Here is a 22,508-nt window from a genome sequence, read left to right as displayed (position 1 = left end):
GGGGATTTGTTCAAGGTATGTAACATGTATGTATATAGTATTCATTTTGAGGCCTTTTGCAGGCCATTAGAAATGAATATCGGAGAGGTTAAATTTGTACTGTACACGTAATCATCGTCGTCAATTTGCCTTTTTTTTTACTACATCCGGTTAGCACGGATATTAAAAAAGTATATAGAATTAATTGAAGGAAGATCGTAATTAATTGGTTGAGAAAAGAAAGTAGGTGAAAAAATTAAATAGGGAATGGTTGTGATTGGTTGAGAGGAAAGAGTGAGTGAAGAAATAGCTTCGTTTTGAGACAAAATTATTATGCTAGAAGTACATCTTTGAACGGAGGAATTACATCCATAATCAGCTAATTAATAATCTAGTATGAATACAATAAATAAAGGAGTAGTAATACCTACGGAACATATATCAGTATACACAAGCTAGAGTGAAGTTTACTCTTTAATTTATGGACATTTTCTAAGGACATATTTTTAGCACCGAAAACTCGATCAAATTCTTAGCAATGACGACTGGCTTATATTCCATCAAAAACCAACGCAGCTAACCATTCACATGCATAGGATTATACCCTTAACACAATTCATACGAGCTACTCACCTCTCATGCTCGTGCTAGTAGCTGTTTACTGGATGCACCTAGCGCGCTTGTATATGGATAATTTTATCATCTTTAAAAAGATACCAGAATATATCATATTTTTTATATAAAATTTGTTACCTACATAAACATTAAGTATATCAAGGTATAAAATTATGTAGTGTAAATTTTAGGTACCTTAAGAGAAAAACTATTAAATTCTCTTTCGTGATACGTGCTATATATTTCTCACTCGCAACATTGTTTTCACTTGAGCTCTACGCCCGAATCTTGATGTAAGCATATGGTGGCTAGCTAGGTTCTAAAAAGACTTTCCCGCTGTTTACTTTACTGACGACAAAGCTTCGCTTTTAATTCTGAGGAAGCGAGCGAGTGATGTTAAACATGTACAGAGAGTTGGTCTGCGTAGCCCAGCCCTGGCTCTGGCTGCCGTTGCCCTGTGCCTGTCTGCCTGCCTGCTAGCTAACCTCACCGGTGAAAGCTAAGCTAGCACGGATGTGGATTTTCATCCCTCGAGGACACATCCCCTCGTTTTTTCATGTCATCTAAATAGTTACTAAAAAATTTGAAAAAAATTGACAACATAGATTAATACTAAATATATCACTCCACAAACATGCAAGGCCAAATTCAACTTCTACAAGTTGCTACAATAATAACAAATTAAACTGAAAACAGTTATCACACATTCGACTATATTTGTTATTTTTGTTACAACTTGTAGAAATTGAATTCAAATTTTCATGTTTGTGGAGTAATATATTTCATATTAATATATGTTGATAATTTTTTAATAATTTTTTGACTATTTAGGTGACATGCACCAAACGAGAAGATATCGAGGGATGATTTCACTTTCCCAGCTAGCAGCACACACGCACGAGCACACTGTACGGGAGAAGCTAGCCAGCAGCTGCCCTACACGAAACGTATGCATGCATGCCATTGTTCTTGTGTTCCCCTGCGTCCACAGTGTGCAAATTAACTCATGCATATGCATTCAAGTGCGCGAAAAGGCTCTGAATCTGCATGCATGCGCCCTGCAGACCATACCAATGTTTTCGTTTCCCTTCCTGCCTCTCTCTGAATCCCACAGCGTGTGCAGTTTTCAGCAGACCATCCATGCACGCCGTGCATGTATACATGTTCAGAGTTCAGGCTTCAAAGAGAGTCCAAAAGTTTCAGTGCTTGCAATGATAGATTTATGTGGTTTACTCCACTGGTTATTGCATCAAAATTAAAACCGTCATGCATGTTGCTGTTTGATCAGACGAGCAAAACACGTACAGTACTACACGACAGTGATTTTAAGTAGACATGTACGTACTGAATGAAATAACAGATCGATGAAGGTTGCTAGCTAGCTATTACCAAACTAGTGAGCGAATTACTAATTAACTTAGAATCTCTTAGATGATCGATGATTCGATCGCATGCAGCAAGCATGATCAGTGCCGAATTGTGGATGTAATCAAGGTAATACGGCTTCAATGCACAGCTTCCTCAGATACCTGCATGCATAAGAAAGTACATAAAAATGATAAATAAATTAAGCCACATATTAATTAGAGTAATTTTATAGTACTTAATAGGTATTAATATTTTTAATGCAAATTTTGATATCTTTTAATAATACTGAAGATAACGAGAGTTACTAAATTTTACATTAGAAAATATGATAACTTCTCTTTATAACGACTGTAAAGTCACTCAATTAATTAGCTCGAGAAAATGCTAGTTAATTTTTTGATTATTTATTAGCACGACATATTATATGAGTTAATGTGAGCAAATTGAGGTTTAATTACCAGCACGTAGTAGGTCGCGCCCTGCTGCAGCGGCTCGACGGTGACGCCGGAGTCGTCGACGAGCACCGGCTCGCCGCTGTAGCGCACCAGCACGGCCGCCTCGCCGAACATCTTCACGTTGAGGTGCATCGTCGCCGGGAAGCTGTAGCTCGTGGTCTTGGTGCACATCGTCTCGTCGTCGCGGCTCACCGCCACCACCGTCGCCGAGGGCGGCGGCGGCGCCGCCCCTCCCTGCAGCAACCCAGCATCCAACAGCCCTGCAGCTTGCAAGGAATTGTATTTTCAAACCAAACTTTAATTAAACCTATATATTCAAACCAAATTTAATTAACATCTTTAGGACTCCGGGATGTCATGACATATGTATATATATATAGGCTTACACGAACTGAAAACACAACAACTAGTCCAATTGGTCATTCAGATCCTTTGCATGAAATTTAGAGAAATTTTAGAGGAAAAAATATTACTATTAGAATATAGTTGCAAGGAGAGATGAAGATTGAAGATAGACGATGGTGTATTGAGCTTACATTTGAAATCCTCAAAAAAAAAATCAAGGATATAAAAATTTTCGCTCAAAAACTTCAAACCAAAGGGCGGCATATGGGAAAAATTCATATACTTCAATCCTATATAAAACTCTCCTATTCCAAACCTCAAACCAATAATCTGATCTGTGCATGCAAAAAGTCAGTCTGCTATTCAAACCTCTGGCAAGTTTATGACTGCCAAAAAGCTAGCATATCTATGCATGCGGAAATCCAAGCCAGAGAGAGAGGCGATGTTGAAAGCATCTTTTTGAGAAGAAGGATGCCATGCACACGTCCAATCTCGGAACAAACGCCCTGAAAGATAGAGCTACCAGCTTTCAAGTCAAGTGTTTGCTTGGAGATCGAGCAGCAACAACCAAGAAGAGAGGATTTTGATTGAGCACCGTCGCCTTCAATCCTTTCAACAACGTACGCATGCAAATTGATCAAAAAAGCCTTCGATAGATCTTTTTACCCCAACCCCGGTATCGCCTCTTGAAAAGAAGCACTGCGACATGACCATACAAGGGTGCCATTTATGATCTCGATCCACGTCCCAGACCTAAGCTGGACTACGACACTGTTGATCGATACTCCACTCTTTGTTCTGTCTCATGATTAATTTATCCATCTATTATTTTTTCAGTTTGTTTTTTATAAATATTTTATAGCATCTAATCTCTTCTCATACTGTACAATGGATATGAATTTTCATCCTCGAGGGGACGTCCTCATTATTTACATGTCATTTAAATAGTTATAAAACTTTTTTAAAAAGATTTATAGACCAAATTCAACTTCTATAAGTTACCAAAAAAACAAAATAAGCTATATTTGTTATTTTTGTTACAACTTGTAGAAGTTGAATTTTAACTTGCATATTTATAAAGTGATATATTTTATATTAATCTATCTTACCAAATTTTTTTATGACTATTTAGATGGCATACACAAAACGATGGGATAACTCTCGAGGGATATGAAATCACTTTCATATTGTACAATACATGATCATGCATGACCCTTTAATTTCTCAGTTAATATCTAGGTTCTCTCGGTTAGCTTATGGTTCTACTATGCATGTGAACTGTGAACAAGGCAACAACCAACAAGCTAGCTGTACTTATCCAGGTTACGAAGTCTTTTGTGTGACGAAGTTACAACTACTGTACTACACTCCTAGATGCTCAAGATGCATAACGTGTTCTGTGCTTAATTTGCTGTTGTTTTCATGACATAAAAGTGTTCATTTGGAATACACCCAAAATGTGTGTGGAATGTAGGAGTACCATATATATAGATATGTGCATGCATGGTCTATGTCTATCCGTCTATGTGATGCTTTCCCATCAAGAAATTGAACAGCCAATATAATTACTCTTTCTTAGTGAAACCATCCATATTTGTCCACTCTTGGGGGGCTAGAACAGCTCACAGTTATCGGCCCTTTCTATGCTATAGTTTCAACAGCCTAGATCTACGCGTGCATGCATATGCATATAACACACATACAAGCTGCCAAGTCCCCCTCTACCCTTCTGTCATGGAAATGTCCCTCTTTGCATCAACAGCTAGCATATATGCTGCATATAGCATGACAAGATCGGTGCATGGAACAGGAGATTTTTACATAGCCTAACCTTGTCTCATTGCCTGCAACCATGCATGCGTACATATGTAGCTGTTGGCATTCCCATGTGATCGCAAGATCGAGATTGGAGCCAACCGTGTACTACATATAAACGCCCACTGTTGTGGCTGCACGCAATGCAACACAATCCAATGCTGCAACTGTTCAAAGCTAACACACAAAAGGACACGTTGTTGCACTGTCTCTAGCCATTACTCGAATCATCAGGGCGGCAAGAGTACTCTCTGCTTTCTCCAATTATGCCAAGGCTTGCTAGAGCCAAGGTTGCAGGTAGATCGAGACAGGCCATAGCTAGCCATGGCCATGGCCATGCATGCACAACGTTTCATGCACTACACCAAGCTGAGCTGAGCTGAGCTGAGCTTGGTGGTGACCCCCCGTGAGGAGACACTTCTATGCACATGCTTACAAACATGAACAATGCAAACTGCTGAGCTAGCATCCAATCCATGCATATGATAACCAACAAAAAAGGGAAGAGACAAGTTGTACTAGCTATGGCCAGAGTATAGTACTCCATCCATCCAAAATATAAATATTTTTAGCATATTTTCAAGTCAAATATTTTTAATTTTGACTATTAATTAATAGCAAAATAATAGAAATATCAACCACGTAAAATTGATATTATTAAATTTATCATTAAATAATTTATCATAATATGCAACTCATTTTATTTAAAACATCTTACTTTTATATAGATGTTGTTGGTCAAAGTAGCATCTCGAAGATCGTGTCAGAATAAAAAATGATTATATCTTGGGACGGGGAAGCAGTAGCAGTAGTAGTACGACTTGCAACATGACCATGAATGTGCTATGCATGGCTAGTTGTTCCAATTGAACTTTGTTTTGCAGGGGCATCCGTGCATGCATGAACATAGTACTAATAATTAAACATACCTTGCAACTGATCAGCGAGTGCAGAGCTTGTAGCGACGACGTTGCTCGGCGTCGCAGCAGCAGTGGTGGTGAATGGAAGGATCATGGCCGCCGTACTAGCATCTGCAGCCGAGACAGCATCATGCACAGGAGAGGCAAGATGATGATGATGATGATGATGATGTGGTGCCGGATTTGCAGCAGCAGTGACGCCGATGCCGTAGTGCAGTAACCCCAGCCTCGCCTTCTCGTCGTCCCTGTTCACGGCGCTCACCGCGTCGGTGCAGCTCATGTCGTCCATGGAATGGTGGTCGAACACCTTGGAGGGGTTGGAGCAGGTGATCATCATGTCGTCCATGGTCTCTTGCTGATGCTGCCCTAGTGCCTCGTTGCATAGGCCGAGGAGCACGCTGGGTGAGATCGTCGATGGGTGGGTGGTGATCGCTGCCGGGGTTTGCGTGTGGGACGACGAGCCGAGGACGCCGCCGAGCTCCGTCGCCGGCATGTACTGGCTCGCCGGCCACTGCAGGAGGAGCGACGACGACTCCGGCGAGGTGATGAGCTGATCATCACGTGCCAGCGGCGTGGGATGGCTATGGTAGTAGAGCTGGCACGCGGGCAGCTGGGTCGTCGGCGCCGGCGCCGGCGAGAAAAGGTCGATGGCGGCTGACGTCAGCAGCGCGGCAGCAGCTGGTTTCACCGACTTGCTGGACCCGGAGGAGCGGTCGGAGGAGGAGGACGAGGAGGAGGTCGCGGCGAGGAGATGGCGCCGCGGCGGCGTCAAGGGCGCCGCCGCCGCTGCAGAGGGGAGTACGATGTTCGTCGACGGCGGCGCCGACGCGCGCGGCAGGGCGGCGGCGCGGCCGTGGTGGTGGTGGTGGCCGGCGGCGCGCAGCTTGTTCTTGGTGCGGGACTTGCGGTTCTGGAACCAGTAGAAGACGTTGGCGTCGCCGACCTGGCCGTACTCCTGCAGCTGCAGGCGGATGCGGCGGATCTCGTCGCGCGGCGGGTTCACCATCCCGGAGTTGAAGATCCCCTCCAGTATCCTTATCTGCTCCGGCCTCGGGTTCCACCGCGGCTTCGGCTCCGGATTCCTCGTCCCCTCCTCACACCCTGCAAATTACACCGATCAAATTAACCAAGAACTCCCCAAAGAAACCCTAACCTAGGCAAGAACTGAACAGTGACATGCATGTACTACCTGAGGAGAGCAAGGAGGGCTTGCCGTTGCCGGTGGTCGCAGCAGTAGGTGGCGAGAGGAGGAAGGAAGAGGACGAGCTGCCGTTGCCGTTCATGTCAGGCTGCTGCTGCTGCTGGATGTTGCAGGCAAGATTGGACCTGAACATGCTCGGCCAGTGCCTGTTCGGTGAGGCCATGCTGCTGCTGCTGGCGATCGAGATATGCTTTGCAACGAACGAACGATCAAATCAGATGGATGGATGATGGCGAGATGATGAGAGAGGGAGTAGGGGGCCGGCCGGCCGGTGTGTGTCGTCGTCTACAGCTCTGAACTCTGAAGTCTGTAGAAGAACAGTGAGGGGGAAGAAAAGAACCCTATGGATCTGGCTATGGCTTTCTTCCTGTGTAGTATTCCTGTCTCTGCTGAAGCTAAGCTTATAATGGCCTCACCTACCCCAGTACATGTGTGCAGGGTTACACAGCACAGTTAATTAATGCCATCACTCTTCCTCCTTCCTTTTGTTTTGCTCCCTTGGACTACTTGATGTGCACCTTGGGGAGCTAGATCAGTGATGGCTGATGAGATGGGGGAGGTGTTGAATCTTGTTGCATAGACTAAGTACATGAAGAGTGAAAGCTATTGGGAAGCTTGTGGTAGCTAGAGCTTCTCCGAGAATCATGTGTTGTTCCTAACCGTTCAGCTTTTCGTCGAGATTATGAGAAATTGTAGTTGTAGAACTCAAAAAATACATGAGAAGCCATAAGATGGTTTTCGTTTTCTCCATTCTCACAAGCTGAATTCTCTTCGGCTGCTTCTTAGACTCCAGAGCTCTCCGTCAAACAGTCCTGTAGTAATTGAAATGATACATTATTGCAGCGTAAAAATGGTTGTGGATATGTGGAATAATGGATGGGGAACTATTTTAAACTCTCGTAAGGACATCCCCTCATTGTTTACGTGTCATACAGATGGTTATAATTTTTTTAAAAAATTCAACAAGACAGATTAATATGTTATGAATCACTCCACAAACATGTAAAGTCAAATTTAACTCATACAAGTTGCAACAAAAAATAAATTTGATTGCGTATATATGTTAACTGACTAACCGTAGTTTAATTTTTTTTCGTTGCAACTTGTAGAAGTTAGATTTTAACTTGCATCTCCATAGAATGATTTATTACATATTAATTTATCTTGTTAATTTTTTTCAAATATTTTCATAATCATTTGGATGGCATGTAAACAACTAAAAGATATCCTCTTAAGTCTTGTTCGGTTTAGAGGGGATTGAAAAGATGGAGGGGACGATTGAAGGGGAATAATTCCACACTACAATAGGTATGGAATTAGTCTCCTCTCCAATCTCTCCCTCATATAAATTAACCGAAGAAGCCCTAATAGTTTAGAATCCACTCCCATCATGGATACAAACATGCATTGCCTGCCTACACTGTTGATAGCTTGGTGGCTATATCAGGTAGGGAAGTACGCGCTAGTAGGTGTGATTGATTCGTCCAGTTCGATCGTCAAGGAAGGAAGACAAGGCAAATGACTTTCTGCCTGGCCTTCTATTAGTACCAGTACTTTTGCATGGGAGAATATCAGGAGGTGCTAGAGATTAACCCCAATCGCAACTACTATTCGTACCACCGTATCTGTATCACTGGATCAAGGAGTTTCTAAATTTTGTTTTGAAACGTTGTGTTTTGTTTCTGTGTCAGACTGTCAGTAGCGTTCATCAGTTCATTTTGTTTTTAGCACGGTCTGTACCATCCATCATCTGGCACTGTTCGTTGAACTCTCAACGCCGCGGTTAACTGACGGAAGGTGACATGGAATCAGTTGGGGGCAAAAAAAAAAACGAAATGCAGTAATGGTTAGAAGCTGAAAAGGAAAATCAGAATGCTTTTTTGATATGGCCTGGCAAAAAAATAAAAGAAAGAAAGAAGAGAGAGCAACTAGTATTACGGCAAAAAAAAAAACCTGATATATTTCCTCTGAGTCTCTCTGATAATGCAATGATAGGACTAGGCATTGTTTAGTTCTAAACTTTTTCTTTAAACTTTCAACTTTTTCATCACATCAAAACTTTCCTACACACGTAAAATTCTAACTTTTCTATCACATCGTTTTAATTTTAACCAAACTTTTAATTTTGACGTGAACTAAACACACCCTAGATCCCGATCGATAGATCAAGTCTGCTGCGAACAATTTGGAGATTTATCACTTATCAGCACCATCTTCTGATATGCATATCCTTCTCTCACCGTAGACCTTCCAATGAAAGGTCAAAACGTGCATGTACAGCGTCAATCCCATCCCATCTTACCATGCTCTCTCCTAGTCCCTCTCCCCTTCAATTCAGCGTAGCTGCACACGCGAAAGAGAGCACATCGATCAACGTCTCTCCCTTCCAGCAGCAGACGGAGACCGACCGATCGATCGAGATCGATAGGATTCTACCACGTACTACTCCCGTTTCCTCTCGCAGTCGCACGCAGCAAGAGTCAGCAATTGCACGCACGGTCTCTCAGTCTCCGTCATAGTCATCATCCGATGGTTTCTTGTTGGTATTAAATGGCAATGTGGGGGATATATAATGTATGACGATATGGAGAACGGGAGGCCGGGAGAAGTGCCGGGCATGCAGGCCGGCCAGTGAAGACGAGATGCAATGCATACTTCGACGGATACGCAGTGGGTGCAGTAGAGTATTGTAATCGATCATGGATGCAGCTGGTGTGCAGAAACTGCAGACCTGCGCTGCAGAGGGAGAGGGAGAGGGAGAGTAAATGATGGCCTACGATACGAGCCGAGGGAAAACCGGAGGTAGCCAGGCCGGATCTCACGCACGCACGCACGCGCGTCCGTTTGCTTCTTCCCTCCCTTCCGCGGTGGGCGACCGAGGAGGAGGCCTTCTGATTGGGGTCGGAGTAATTGCGGAGCAGCGCGATTCCGGGCACCGCACCATCCGCACGCACCCGTGCGCGTACGTGTGATGCGCGCGTACGTACGTGTGCGTGTCTTGCAGTGGCATTGACTCGAGGTGGATGCGACACACGGCCACACGGCGCGCGGGTCCGTGGGTGGCTGGGTGGGTACGTGCACGTTTGCACGCTCTGATGTGTTCTTTTTTCCCCGGTATCTTTGGGTCTCGTCGAAGTTGGTTCGTTCACGGTTCATCCGTGGATAGGGATGAACTACGGAAATTCTCGATCGATCAATCACTATTTTTTATATTAGGTACCGTTTTTAACCATATCATTTTTTTTATTTTTACATTTTATTTTTTTCTAATATCTTTTTTATCATATTAATATCAATACTTAGTAGTAGTTAAAATGGTAAATATAATCAATTACCGGTTGATCGTCGTTTCTAAAGAGATGCTACTGATTCTGATTCCGTTTTCACCCGGCTGTGCGTGCACAACCGATCGATCTTTGGGCTGGCTGGGCCGGGCCATAACAGCGTGTTCACCATGGCAGCATGCATATGCAAGGATGCAGACACGGCGAAGCTAGGCAGCGTGCCATTTTGCTGAAGTGCCTGACAGGCTTGCCTCCTTTGGGCGAGACACGAATTGGGACTGCCTTTTGGGGGACCAGGACCACAGCCATGGCAATGGAATGCCCATTGCCAATGCACACATATATACATGGGGATTTGGGCACGTCGGGACGAAGGAACGACCAACCCGGTCGGGCCACCCCTACTCCAGTACACCATTCAAGCCATCCGCGTCGGGAATCTCCCTGCCTGTTGCCGTGCCAGACGCGACATTTTTTTTGTTCCTGTAGTACAGTAGTACGTGGGAGGCAGGCAAATTAACACACATCGTTAACGTACGTTTACCTCCTTCCTTCCTGGCTGCAGTGAAGCGCTCGCTAGCTGGATCGAGTTAGTGTCGACTGAAATTGTGATCTGTATAGTATGTATATATTCTCATGCATGCAGCTAAATACAGGTAGAGGAGCACCAACTGCTAACCACCACATGGGTTGCCCAAGTAAATACTTCCGGGGAACACATGAATGCTTGCATGGCCAGATACGTTTGGGAAATCGCTGTGTAGCATTTTATACTAGTACTACCGTGTATTACTATACTCCTACTATATGTACATACATACTCTGCATACAACAATGTGGCGTAAGATGATACACGGCCAGGAAAGAAACAGAAAAGGCGCAGGCAGGCAAGCACCAAATGCGTCCACATGCGGCACGGCCCATGACGCGGAATCCTCTCTGCTCCATGCATTTCGATCTCGCCACAGCGTAATTTTTGTTACTCCAAACTGAATGATCGATCCATGAGTTGATCCGTGGCACGGAAAACTTTATCTTGTCTGGTAGCGATCGTGTGCCGGTACTCTCGATCGTCCGAATTTTTCTTTTTCGTCTTCAATTCGGTGCGCGGTGGTACGTGGTACGTAGCACGCAGCCAACAACAAGCAAGCGTGTTCCAAACTTCGTAGCACAATTCTCACTTTGCCGCGCGCTGCCGCGTTGCTGATGCGACCTGGTATCGGTTTGTTCTGAGCGAGAGAGACTTTTCGATTTCTCGACGTCGACAACCTTGACTCGGCGCAGCTTCAGACGCGTTTCGCTTGCCGTATGTATAACCCTGCGAAAACGCCCGAAAATTACCCCCAAACGAGCCAATTTTTTTTCTGTGATTTGACACACGCGATTAAGGTGCCGTTGGTTTCTACCGAAGATAGAGGTGAGGTTAGGATAGAAAAAACCATTAGCATATAATTAAATAACTTTTAATTTTTACAAAACTAAAAAAATGTATTTATCTATTATTTAAAATTAACTTCTAAACAAAATGTACCGTTTATTAATTTAAACCTTTCGCTATGTAGTCACTGCATACCGGCTCTGTTCCATATGGAGTTGTGGAGACATATTTTTGTTGCAAGCAAAACGAGAAATCTCATTAGCATAATATTAATTAAGTATTAACTATTATAAATTAAAAATGAATTTGTTTGCTTTTTAAAAACAATTTCTATATAGAATTTTTTTGTCAAAAACATACCATTTATTGAAAAATGTGCTAACGGAAAACGAGGTAGTTGAAGTTTTGAGTAGAGAAAAAGAACTAGACCTAAGTTCTTTTTCTAAGTGCTTGCGTTGGACTTTTTTTTTCATATTTGATTGAACTTTTTTCTTTGCATATAGCAAAACTTTTTTAAAAAACTCCATATAGCAAAACTTAGTGCGATAATATTTAAATCCTTCTCAACATTTCTATCCGTGGAATCAAGTATTTAATTTTGGTAAAACAACATTGATGGCTCACATTTTCTGATTCGGTTAAGCACACGTACTAGAGTGATTTTTGCAATAAATTTGAGTAAGTTGATGAACATTTGTAACAAAATAACTTGTGATATAATATATCATTAGTAACAAAATAATTTATGAGATCCTCCCTTCTTGTCCAGATTCACCCAAAATCCCTTATATTATGAGATGAATGGAGTAGTTTTTGCAATTTAACTTAGGGTGAGTTTGAGGAGAAGGTGATTGACGAGATTGGGAAGATACGCAAAACGAGGTGAGACATTAGCTCATGATTAATTGAGTATTAATTATTTTAAATTTCAAAAATAGATTAATATGATTTTTAAAAGCAACTTTTCTATAGGATTTTTTTTTAAAACGCACCATTTAGTAGCTTAGAAAGCGTGCGCGCGAAAAACAAGATGTTATCTCCCTCAAATGTTACCCGAACGAACGCAGCCTGTTTGAAAGAAAACGTGGCCCAACCCAACCGCGTCCGCATCAGGCAGGAGGCACACGCACACACAAAAAAGACCAAAACGAGCCGTTTTTGCCCGTGAATTTTCGGCGTGCGCGCGACTAACCCAACCCAACCCCAACCAACTGCATTCCCTTCCCGCACAAACAAAGCCACCCAAAAAAGTTGGGGAGAGGAGAGACCGAGATCGATCCGCACCCACCGCGACAAACGCTCTCCCCTCCCCTCCCCTCCCCCTCCGCCCTTCGCTCCCATCCGCTCCGCCCCCTCGCCGCGCAGCGCCGGCGGCGAGAAGGTTGAGTTCGTGGGGGGTGTGACCGAACGATGGCGTACCGGGCGGACGACGACTACGACTACCTCTTCAAGGTGGTGCTCATCGGGGACTCCGGGGTCGGGAAGTCGAACCTGCTGTCCCGCTTCACGCGCAACGAGTTCAGCCTCGAGTCCAAGTCCACCATCGGCGTCGAGTTCGCCACCCGCAGCATCCACGTCGACGACAAGGTCGTCAAGGCCCAGATCTGGGACACCGCCGGGCAAGAAAGGTAAACACCACCCCAGATCCGCCTGTGCCCCCGCGAGCTCCGCTCATCCTGATCTGCTTGTTAGATTAGGCTAGGCCATTCGTTAATCGTTGGCGATTAGTGGGTTTCTCTCGTGTGGATCTCTGATTTCGGGTGATATTTAATTGCCGCGCTCATATGATTGGCGTGATTAAATCCTTGTGTAGGATTAAGAAGAAGAGTGATAATTTGGCATTCTTTCAATTCATAGACTTCCTTGATTACACCCTAAAATGCCCCAGGCCATGACATTTTTATATAAATTTTAAGATATTGTAGGCAAAGATTGTGTAGGACCAGGCATTGGCATAGAATAGGTTGTTGTCGTACTGGCATCTAGATTATCATAGGAAATTGTTATTGTACAGACATCTAGATTATCATGGAGTTAGGAAGTGTGTAGATTGGGGACAAAAAGTTCTTTATGGCCAATGCCCTGTGCTGAACAGTTAGATTGATGGAGTCATGGAGTATGCGGCATATTATTGCCTGCTGTGCTTGATGGAATGTTGTTTCATGCGCTTTTGCTGTTTATTAATTAGTTCCTGCACAGCAAATTATCATAATTTTGTGTTGCTTCTGTAGATATCGAGCTATTACAAGCGCATACTATCGCGGAGCAGTAGGGGCACTCGTTGTCTATGATGTCACGCGACATGTCACCTTTGAGAATGTGGAGAGGTGGATGAGGGAGCTCAAGGATCACACGGACGCCAACATCGTGATCATGCTTGTGGGGAACAAGGCAGATTTGCGCCACCTTAGGGCTGTCTCGACTGAGGATGCGAAAGCATTTGCTGAGAAAGAGAACACTTTCTTCATGGAGACGTCGGCCCTGGAGTCAATGAATGTGGAGAATGCCTTCACTGAAGTGCTCACCCAGATATATCATGTAGTGAGCAAGAAGGCTCTTGACATCGGCGATGACCCAGCTGCACCACCAAAGGGGCAGACCATCAATGTTGGTGGCAAAGATGATGTCTCTGCAGTGAAAAAGTCTGCTTGTTGTTCATCAGCGTAGATCGAAAGGACTTGACAAACATGGAGATACCCGAGGTGGTTGATACTATGCAGTAGGACACAGGATGTTATTGCATTCATAGACCTCATCTGTATTCATGTGTTACTAAGTGTCTCCTTCGTTTTGCCATTTGAAACATTAATTCATTCAGGACATAATCTTGCCGGTATAGTTTAGGGATATGAAATTGTGAGGCCGTCAGATTTTCATACAGGCCATTTGTTTGCTTCTATTATGGTTTGACCGCTTGATTTATTTATATGTTGCTGTCTATTTTTCAGTAGCACAGTTCATTGTCTGTACAGTTTCTCTCTTCTGCTAGCTAGACTGCTACTCATGAATTTTTTGCTGCTACAGTTATCTAGTTCTTTTCATGCTTGTTCTTTTCATGCTTGCTTTGCATTGTATCCGTAATGCTGTACATTTGACATGGAACAATCAAAATGTTCTCAGTTTATCACATAGAAAGTTGTTTGGTTTGAGGATTCAGGCCATCTAGGATGAAGATCCATCGTGGGATCATTCTTTAAATATATTGAGGAATGAAGTGATGAACAAACCTGTTTTATTCCTCGTACGAAACAAACAATTTAGAATCAAATGGTCAATTGACCATCTCAATCCTCAAACCAAACAGCCGATTGGTTAAACAAAAAAAAAATACATGGGAACAATTAAATACCTGCATGAATGATTATTCGCACATTTAAAACAAAGATTGCCCTGCTATAGAATTATCACTCCAGAGCTGAGAAACTCCTTTAGTTCTTTGAATTTCACAATGTACAGAAGAACTACAAGTTCTCTTTTTTCTTTTTGGGAAAAGAATAAAGATAAATATCATGTACAATAAAAAGGGAAAAATTGAGCGATCTAATAGCTATGCCATGATGATAGCTGTTCGCGCATCATGGAACATTTAGTGTCTAAAACAATCTACAAGATGAGCGATTCTCACTGTACAGCTTTAGGTATCACAACAACGGAAATACAGGCACAACCATTATCCAGCATGTCTTATGTACAAAACTGAGCTGAATGTTTGTTGCTGCAAATGACCAATAAATGTTATTGGCATCCATCATCCGTTTCTTCTATCAGCTGGCAAAGCTGTTGTTTTGCAGATGGGGCACAGGTTCTTCACCATCAGCCACCCTTTTATGCACATCGCATGGTACTTGTGACCACAACCAAGGGTTCCAACGAGTTCTTTAGCCTCATATTCCTCCTACATAGCAAAGAGCAAACTCCCTTTTTAAACATAAAATATGTATTGGCTGCAAATGTATATTTAACTACTTTGCTGTCAAATGTCAAAACTAACTGGATATATGTACACTATCTTACGCAAAAGTAGTGTTTCTAAAAATAGTGAGTGAAGCTTATCATTATTGTGGAACAATTGTGGTATTGATCATGCATCTGATAGCTAGTGATATACAAATTTATATACAGTAGTGAAAACTACAATAGACTAATGACAAAGGAGGAAGACCTGGCAGATTATGCAAGCATCCTTCTCCACAGAAGACTGATCAGGCATGCAATCAGCGTCCGGGACATAAGAACTTGACTTCAAATTTTCCTCAATGTAGCTTTCTGTAAAACCACTATTAACATTTCCAATCCGCTCCTCCAACGCTACAAGCTCCTGTAGGAGAAGAAAGCAAATAAATCTATCAACTAAATGTAACCCACAACCCAAATGAGCTAACATTCCATTCCATACCTCATAAGTCATGCTGTCTACATCAAGCCGCATATCTCTATGTTCATCAATAACTCCTGCTTCATACAATCTCGAAAGATCCACGAACGGAGCATTCTATAGAGACAAATTTATTACTTCATATATCCGTATTAATGGGAAATGAATTACAAAATGGCTCACAAATGGGAAACAAATAAAGCTTCCTTTATCGAAAAAAAGAGAGTAGGCATTCAGCTTCAGTGAGCCAACTCCAAGGATACCATTTTTCATGTACATGGTATGCATAGCCAAAAAAAAAAACAACTGAGCATTAGGTACTTAATTTCCAAACTAGGGTCAGCAGGTTGCCAGGCACAGCAATAGGCAGATTATATACCCCGCAATGAAAACTATATGTTTTCATTTATTTTGTAGGAAAAGGTACACAAGATAAAAAGGTTGCAGGGAAAAGTCAGATATGGTATATGGTTTGCTAAGAAAGCGAGGGAATTTAATTTCTGGAACATGACAGCCAATGTATGTTTAAATCATTTCACAAGGAAAAAAAAACCTTAAAAGGTTTCAAAAACTATGAATTGTACCAGGAACAATATCAGGTGATATTTTTCAACTAAATTCTGATATCCTTTAAATTTAGTATTGTCCAGTTTGAAAAACAGGAACTGTTGAAAAAACAGTGATCAGATATATCATCCAGCATTAATCATCTAATTAGTTATATATGCCATTGTTCTATGAGGAAAACAGAGGAAATGTGAATCACCTCATATGGCTGAATTCTCGAACTCCCAGCATTAACTTGGTTTGCTAAAGATGGCTGAGCTGTAGGCCCAAAGGTATGCCCAGAATTGGATGAAATTGCCAGAATTCTTGGATCCAAGGGGAGGCCATTGCCAGAAGGGTGATGCAATAAATTGTTACTGAGGCAATGTTGATGAGGTACTTGCATTTGGATATGATTAAATAGAGCAGGATGCTGCATGCTATTCAGAGGATTTTGGTGGAAATGGGGCAGAGGCCCATAATAATTGGCAAAAGGGCCAGCTTGGTATCCCTGAAGACCTCCATTTGGCATGTCTATGGTTCCAGAATGAACAAATCCACCTGTTGAAAGCAAGGTTTTCCAATTACAAATTCAAATCACACTCACTTCACTATTTTCTATTCTATTCCCAATTCACAATTTTAGCAATCCAAATCCACTGCTAACCATAAAATGATCCCTCAAACCATCATTTTAAAAAATATCATAACTTCCACTTGATCTATTTACAAGGTTTACTTACCTGGAGGATTAGCCGCTGCATTGCCATGTTCCCACTGTGGTACTCCACCAGTTCTGCTTGCCTGTGCAATCCATGCATTGTATTGGCTCATGTGACCAGCTGGAAATACATAATTGCCATGATGCACCAATTCTGGATGTGAAGCCATCGAATTGGAATTGTTCAGTGAATCTGCAGAAGAGTACTCTGGTGGATTGGAAACTCCAGTGCTGGGTAGGATATTTGCTTCAAATGAAGCGTTCCATGACCTATGTAAAGGATTTGGAGGCACATAAGCAGATGAGCTTGAGCTTGCAAAACTATTAACAAAATGATGGCCACCCACAAGTAATGCATTTTTCCTCTTGATAAATTCCCTGACGCTGTCACAAAAATTGCCACTGCTGCCGTTCTCATCCATGGATCCTTGAGCAAGTTGATGATATAAAGGCAGTAGTAGTGGATTGCCCAATCCAAAACTTTGAATAGGAGGAACATATCTGTCCACTGCTGTTGTTGATATGCAGGGGTTGTACATAGTAGATGGGAACACAGAACTTGAAGCAACACCCACATGTGGGTATGGATTCTGAACATGCTGGTGCTGAAGATTAATGCTCTCATAGTGACTCCGGAAATCAGTATTTCCTGGAACTCCAACAGCAACTTGCACACTCAGGTTAGATAAGTTGCTCCCAGCACCTCCATGATAGAAACTTTCAGGTTGAACTTGGTTTTCAGGACTGGCAACTTGATGTGTCCACACCATATTTCTTTGTAACATAATTGATTAAGGAGAAGTACAGCGAGTTTGGTCAACTATTATGCTTTATCATCACCTATCCTGCAAACTGGAGTAACAAACATGATTAGCATGCAATGCAGTGCAATCCAAGACGCGTAAGTAGACATGCAAAATGCAAGGAAAGACTTTGTACTTCAGAAATTTAGAGAAGAAGACACATTTGGCTGATCTTGATTCTTGAGGCACCTCAACTACTTCACCAAAGCATTACAAAGTTCTATTTTGCCAGTTCGCCACTAAAGTAACAGAAATGTTTGTCCAGTTTCTCACTGAAAAGATTAAGTTGAGGCCATGTACTAATGGAAGCATACCACCTTATGGCCTGTGGAATATATCATTTCGCAGAAATATATTGAAGTTTCAACTCCAGAGTTATGTTCCGACATCATCGGCCATCCACTATGAACTGTGGTGATTGCACTTGCCCCTAAACATAACCATGTTTCCCATATATGGAATTGTTTGGCCGGCTAACGTTGAAACAAAACCCTCCCTCTCTCCCTTAACCATTTTATCATAAAATTATTCCTCCATATATTTCTACAAGTGAAATCTTTCAACTGATCCGAACATTAACTATGAACAATTTATCTCAATTACCACCAATATAATCAAGTACTGGTTATGCATTGTTAGGCTACTCATTTATTAACCTACATGCAGGATATTATGTTCGAAAAGGAGCATCTACAAAATCTCCAACTGAATGACATTGATCATTAAATGCAGTATTTACATGTTAACCAGGAATGGAAGGCATACCCAAAAGAGGCTTGGATTTTAAGTGAATATAACATAGATTGATTTAGGAAGAAATGGGCAAAAAGAGATTTGATTGGGTTTATTCCTAACCTAGTTCTCAATTACTCACCTTTCCAGTCTCTCGAATAATGTGCAGTAGCACATGGAACCTGACTAATAAAAACACAACAATCAAGAGATCACTCCAGAAGGCAGTACCCGATTGACTGCCCAGGACCAAAGACCCCCTGTGTTGCTACAGCTAGCTAGGCTTACGGAGGCACACTAACTCTGATGGTCATGCATCGCCACCGCCTGAATTGCTTGAATGCTGATCCCATCCATGTACCGAACCCCAGGTAGACTGGTTACTGCCTCTTACTGACAAATAGGTGCTGAGTCTGCTAACCGGTGACCACCTAGCGACGTCCAGTTAGTACCTTCGTTTCCTAATTCCTCATGTCCGTATTGTTTTCAAACATCTGTAATCCCGTATATTAAGTCTCCAGTATAACCAACAATCCCAACAATGAACCTCAAAGGCATCAAGTATGATGTCCTCTAGCATGGTCGGAAACTTGGTATGCGAACAACTGCTGCTATAACATGGGCTATTTATACTGGAGTTGCTTGGTATCAGTGGAATCTCAGGATTTGATCACATTTTGGTGAACTGTACAGTTGATAACAACATACTACAACATAAAATATGCCATTCTGCCATAAGACTTCAGCCTAGTAAAACCCCACATTGGTCTAGTAATACAAGGTTAGTAAGGTTTCGTTGCAAAGGGCTAGTTGATTAGTTAGATCATCTGTCCTGCAAAACAAGCAACATACTTGATTACCTCGTACTTCAAATCCAGGTTAAAAAAAGTTCAATCAGATGAGTAGCATGAAAGGGTGGAAGCAAAACTAAAATATGCAACATTGAGTGTTGGCAATAGCAGGAGATTGACACTAAATGAAATCCAGCTTCGGGATATATCTGTTGAAAAATCTACATATTTGTAGAAATAAAGAACACTATTAACTTAGACCTAAAAGCTCGAATATGCCAAAAGCAGACACATCTAACACATTTGATAGACAGGTCTATCTCAAGTAGAAGGTTCAGGATTCTTAAGGCATAAGATTTACAATATACTATGATAGCATGATTTACAAAACCATTTCCTATAAAAAGCATACACCAAGTACAAAAAATTTCTTCACTTTTGTTGCCTCCTTCAGTTATACTTCCTCCGTTTCATATTATAAGACTTTCTAACATTACCCACATTCATATATATGTTAATGAATCTAGACATATATGTGTGCTTAGATTCATTAACATCTCTATGAATGTGGGCAATGCTAGAAAGTCTTATAACCTGAAACGGATGGAGTATATTGCAAAGTTCAATTATCGAGTTTCCCATCTTCCACTCCAAGAGTATGCCACACAGCAGTTGAATGGCAGGTACGTACATATATGTTACCAGATAACCTTCCTAACCAAACTGTCCTCAACTGCAGCCGTTGTGCTGGCGAGTGGCGACCCATGTAATTTAGTAATTTCTATATCACATACTAATGTTAACTTTATAAACTCAAGAAACATGACTGAAAAACATTGACATGAATTCATGTGTTAGATGGTGAATCATCACTTTCAGATTCATAGTTTACACTCCAATGAATTGTTTATAGTATTGGAGAGATATATTGACAAACATCAATGACACAATGATCACATGCTTTGATGAGTAACACCAAGGCATAAAAAATTATGTGTATTAAATTTCCTATAGCTGGAAGCAAAAACTAATAAACAATAATGATCAGAGACATATTTATTTGTTACATTAAGATACATCTACATGGATACATTCATTTTCATCTATAAACAAACAACAGACATAACATGAATAACCATAAGAAAATCTTGATCTTGATGGGTGTCAATGTTGATAAAAATTATATCCAAATCAGAGGATGAATATGTAACAAATCTAATGCCTTTAAAATAACATTTATATGACAACAATAAAATGGCATTACCAATAAAGCAAGCATATGAGTGTTCTAATTTTGGAAGGCTTTGAATAAGAGAAAAACAATATACTTCAAAGTAGTAGTACTCCATCTCATCGTAAAAGAAACAGTTAACAACATAATAAATTTCTCTTATACCTTATGCACATGTATCAAGCATAGAATAAAACTGGAGTATATCTAAAAGCCTTGGTGAATCCATGACTAAATGCTCTGTGTGCTCAATATCTTAGAAATTTTAATAACTTTGTGGGCTCAAAAAGTATAGGGATATGAAGGAGGCAAGGCACATAACAGTTGACATCTGAGATAATTTGCTATATCAGAAAAGAGTAAAATGACAATGTGCAGCCATCTGAATAATCAACTCTATAGATATCATACCACAGTGTAAATAAGAGACTGGGTAAGCAAATTGCAATCAAAAGAAAAAATGAGTCACTATTATTTACTTGCGTCAATCAAAGGGTCCAAGGCAATGTGTTACTTATTAACTTAAGCCATTCTTGCAGTAAAATCAAATACTCAGTCAACAGCGCTGTTGCATATACAGTGTAATCCATTGTGAAACCACCTATGAACCATAAGAACGCAGTTGCATAAAACAAAAAAGAAGGCAATTCTGAGGCTGCTGCTCTCATATAGACTGATATTTCAAGTTTTGAACAACATTACCCACAAAGACACACTTATCCAATCCACAGTATCTCCTCCTAACTATGCATTTGAGAGTTATTCCGCACAGAAGTTTTCTAAAGTATTAATGACATGAAACTATTATCACAACTCCATTTTTCCATAAAAGCACCAGAACTGTACCCAAAAAAGGACTAGTTTCATGCATTTTTTCCCCCTGAGAAAACCAATTCTTATCATGCTCATCTAAATAATGGTTCATCTACTGGCGACAATTTTAAGAAGCCTAAAGAAAAAATCACTTCAACTGACAACCCACAAGAAAGTGACCAAAGTATAAGTGTCTCATAATACATTTAAGCATTACATAGTATAAGCACAGAAAACTTCCACATAAAACCACACTCAACTCACCAAAACAATACACGTTATCAGTGGTAACTCATAGCTGTCAAAGTTTATCTTCCATTCACCCTCCGAACTAAAAGTTGCTCACTAATCAGTGGCGGATCCAACTTGGAATAAGTTGAACCCCCCAAACTTTTGTGGAGGAAAAACAAGCTGTATTAAGGTTAAGGCTCCGAAATTAAGAGAAAAGCTTCTTCCAGATCTAGAAGAGAAGCTAGGGTTAACGCGAGCAAAATCGAGACAAGAGTGGGCGGAAGGGACGGATGAGCGAGGAAGAGGATGCGGATGCTCACCAGGATGCAGCGCGACGACGGCGCCTCTTCCCTCTTCCCTGCTCTGCTCGCGAGATGGGGATCGGCGCAGGCGAGGCGAGACGTACGGGAGACACTCGAGGCACAATGATTTTGGACGCTGATATTTTCCTCTCTCTTTTTTAACTTCCTCCAACCCCCAAAATGATTATATTTCTAAAGTTTTTGGACATATTCAAACAATATATACACAAATAACTATAATAACCCTACTTACCTACGTAAGACAAAAAAAATATTGATATAGATAAGGATGAAAACGGGGGCGGATATAAGAGTATGATAGTTAGGACTAGACCCTACCCCTATGTCCAGATATCCATTAAAATTGTACTTTAAAATTATAAAAAAGGAAGAATAAAACAAATTTATGTAGATTATTCTAGTTCAGCCCTATTCTTGAGCATTAGATGAAAAGATGAGACAACGGGACACAAGTTATCCTCATCCAAATATATATTTTTCATAAAATTTGAATAGTAGAAAATAAAATTGATCTGACTATAATTAACCAAGTATCCCTTTAAAGCATATATTTCTCAAATTTTTCTTTTATATAAAACAAGC

General features: G+C 41.4%; 3 protein-coding genes across 6 annotated transcripts; 1 reads left to right on the top strand and 2 right to left on the bottom strand.

Annotated features, from left to right (window-relative positions):
* Window positions 1–1,845: 1,845 nt before the first annotated feature.
* Window positions 1,846–7,071, bottom strand: LOC9266766 (WUSCHEL-related homeobox 12). The gene is made up of 4 exons (XM_026025403.2): window positions 6,687–7,071; window positions 5,507–6,598; window positions 2,421–2,677; window positions 1,846–2,123 (listed from the first exon to the last, which is right to left on the bottom strand). Exons 1-4 carry the CDS (start codon window positions 6,859–6,861, stop codon window positions 2,100–2,102), a joined length of 1,548 nt encoding a protein of 515 aa, XP_025881188.1. The 5' UTR covers window positions 6,862–7,071; the 3' UTR covers window positions 1,846–2,099.
* Window positions 7,072–12,586: 5,515 nt separating this feature from the next.
* Window positions 12,587–14,329, top strand: LOC4339623 (ras-related protein RABA1f). The gene is made up of 2 exons (XM_015784362.3): window positions 12,587–12,988; window positions 13,592–14,329. Exons 1-2 carry the CDS (start codon window positions 12,771–12,773, stop codon window positions 14,025–14,027), a joined length of 654 nt encoding a protein of 217 aa, XP_015639848.1. The 5' UTR covers window positions 12,587–12,770; the 3' UTR covers window positions 14,028–14,329.
* A 447-nt stretch (window positions 14,330–14,776) lies between these two features.
* Window positions 14,777–22,036, bottom strand: LOC4339622 (probable E3 ubiquitin-protein ligase ZFP1). Of its 4 annotated transcripts, none has more exons than XM_015784359.3 (7): window positions 21,924–22,036; window positions 18,680–19,369; window positions 17,025–17,854; window positions 16,502–16,842; window positions 15,757–15,852; window positions 15,523–15,678; window positions 14,777–15,255 (listed from the first exon to the last, which is right to left on the bottom strand). In XM_015784359.3, exons 3-7 carry the CDS (start codon window positions 17,785–17,787, stop codon window positions 15,109–15,111), a joined length of 1,503 nt encoding a protein of 500 aa, XP_015639845.1. In that variant the 5' UTR covers window positions 17,788–17,854; window positions 18,680–19,369; window positions 21,924–22,036; the 3' UTR covers window positions 14,777–15,108. The 4 variants fall into 4 exon arrangements, with proteins under 4 accessions (XP_015639845.1, XP_066166577.1, XP_015639846.1 ...); XM_066310480.1 differs by having other exon boundaries at window positions 18,769–19,369; XM_015784360.3 differs by having other exon boundaries at window positions 18,680–19,364.
* Window positions 22,037–22,508: the final 472 nt, after the last annotated feature.

The sequence above is a fragment of the Oryza sativa genome, chromosome 5 (assembly GCF_034140825.1).
Source record: "Oryza sativa Japonica Group chromosome 5, ASM3414082v1".
In the NCBI taxonomy this organism is placed as follows: domain Eukaryota; kingdom Viridiplantae; phylum Streptophyta; class Magnoliopsida; order Poales; family Poaceae; genus Oryza; species Oryza sativa.
Note: the sequence above shows the minus strand (reverse complement) of the source record. Positions and strands in the feature narration are given on the sequence as shown.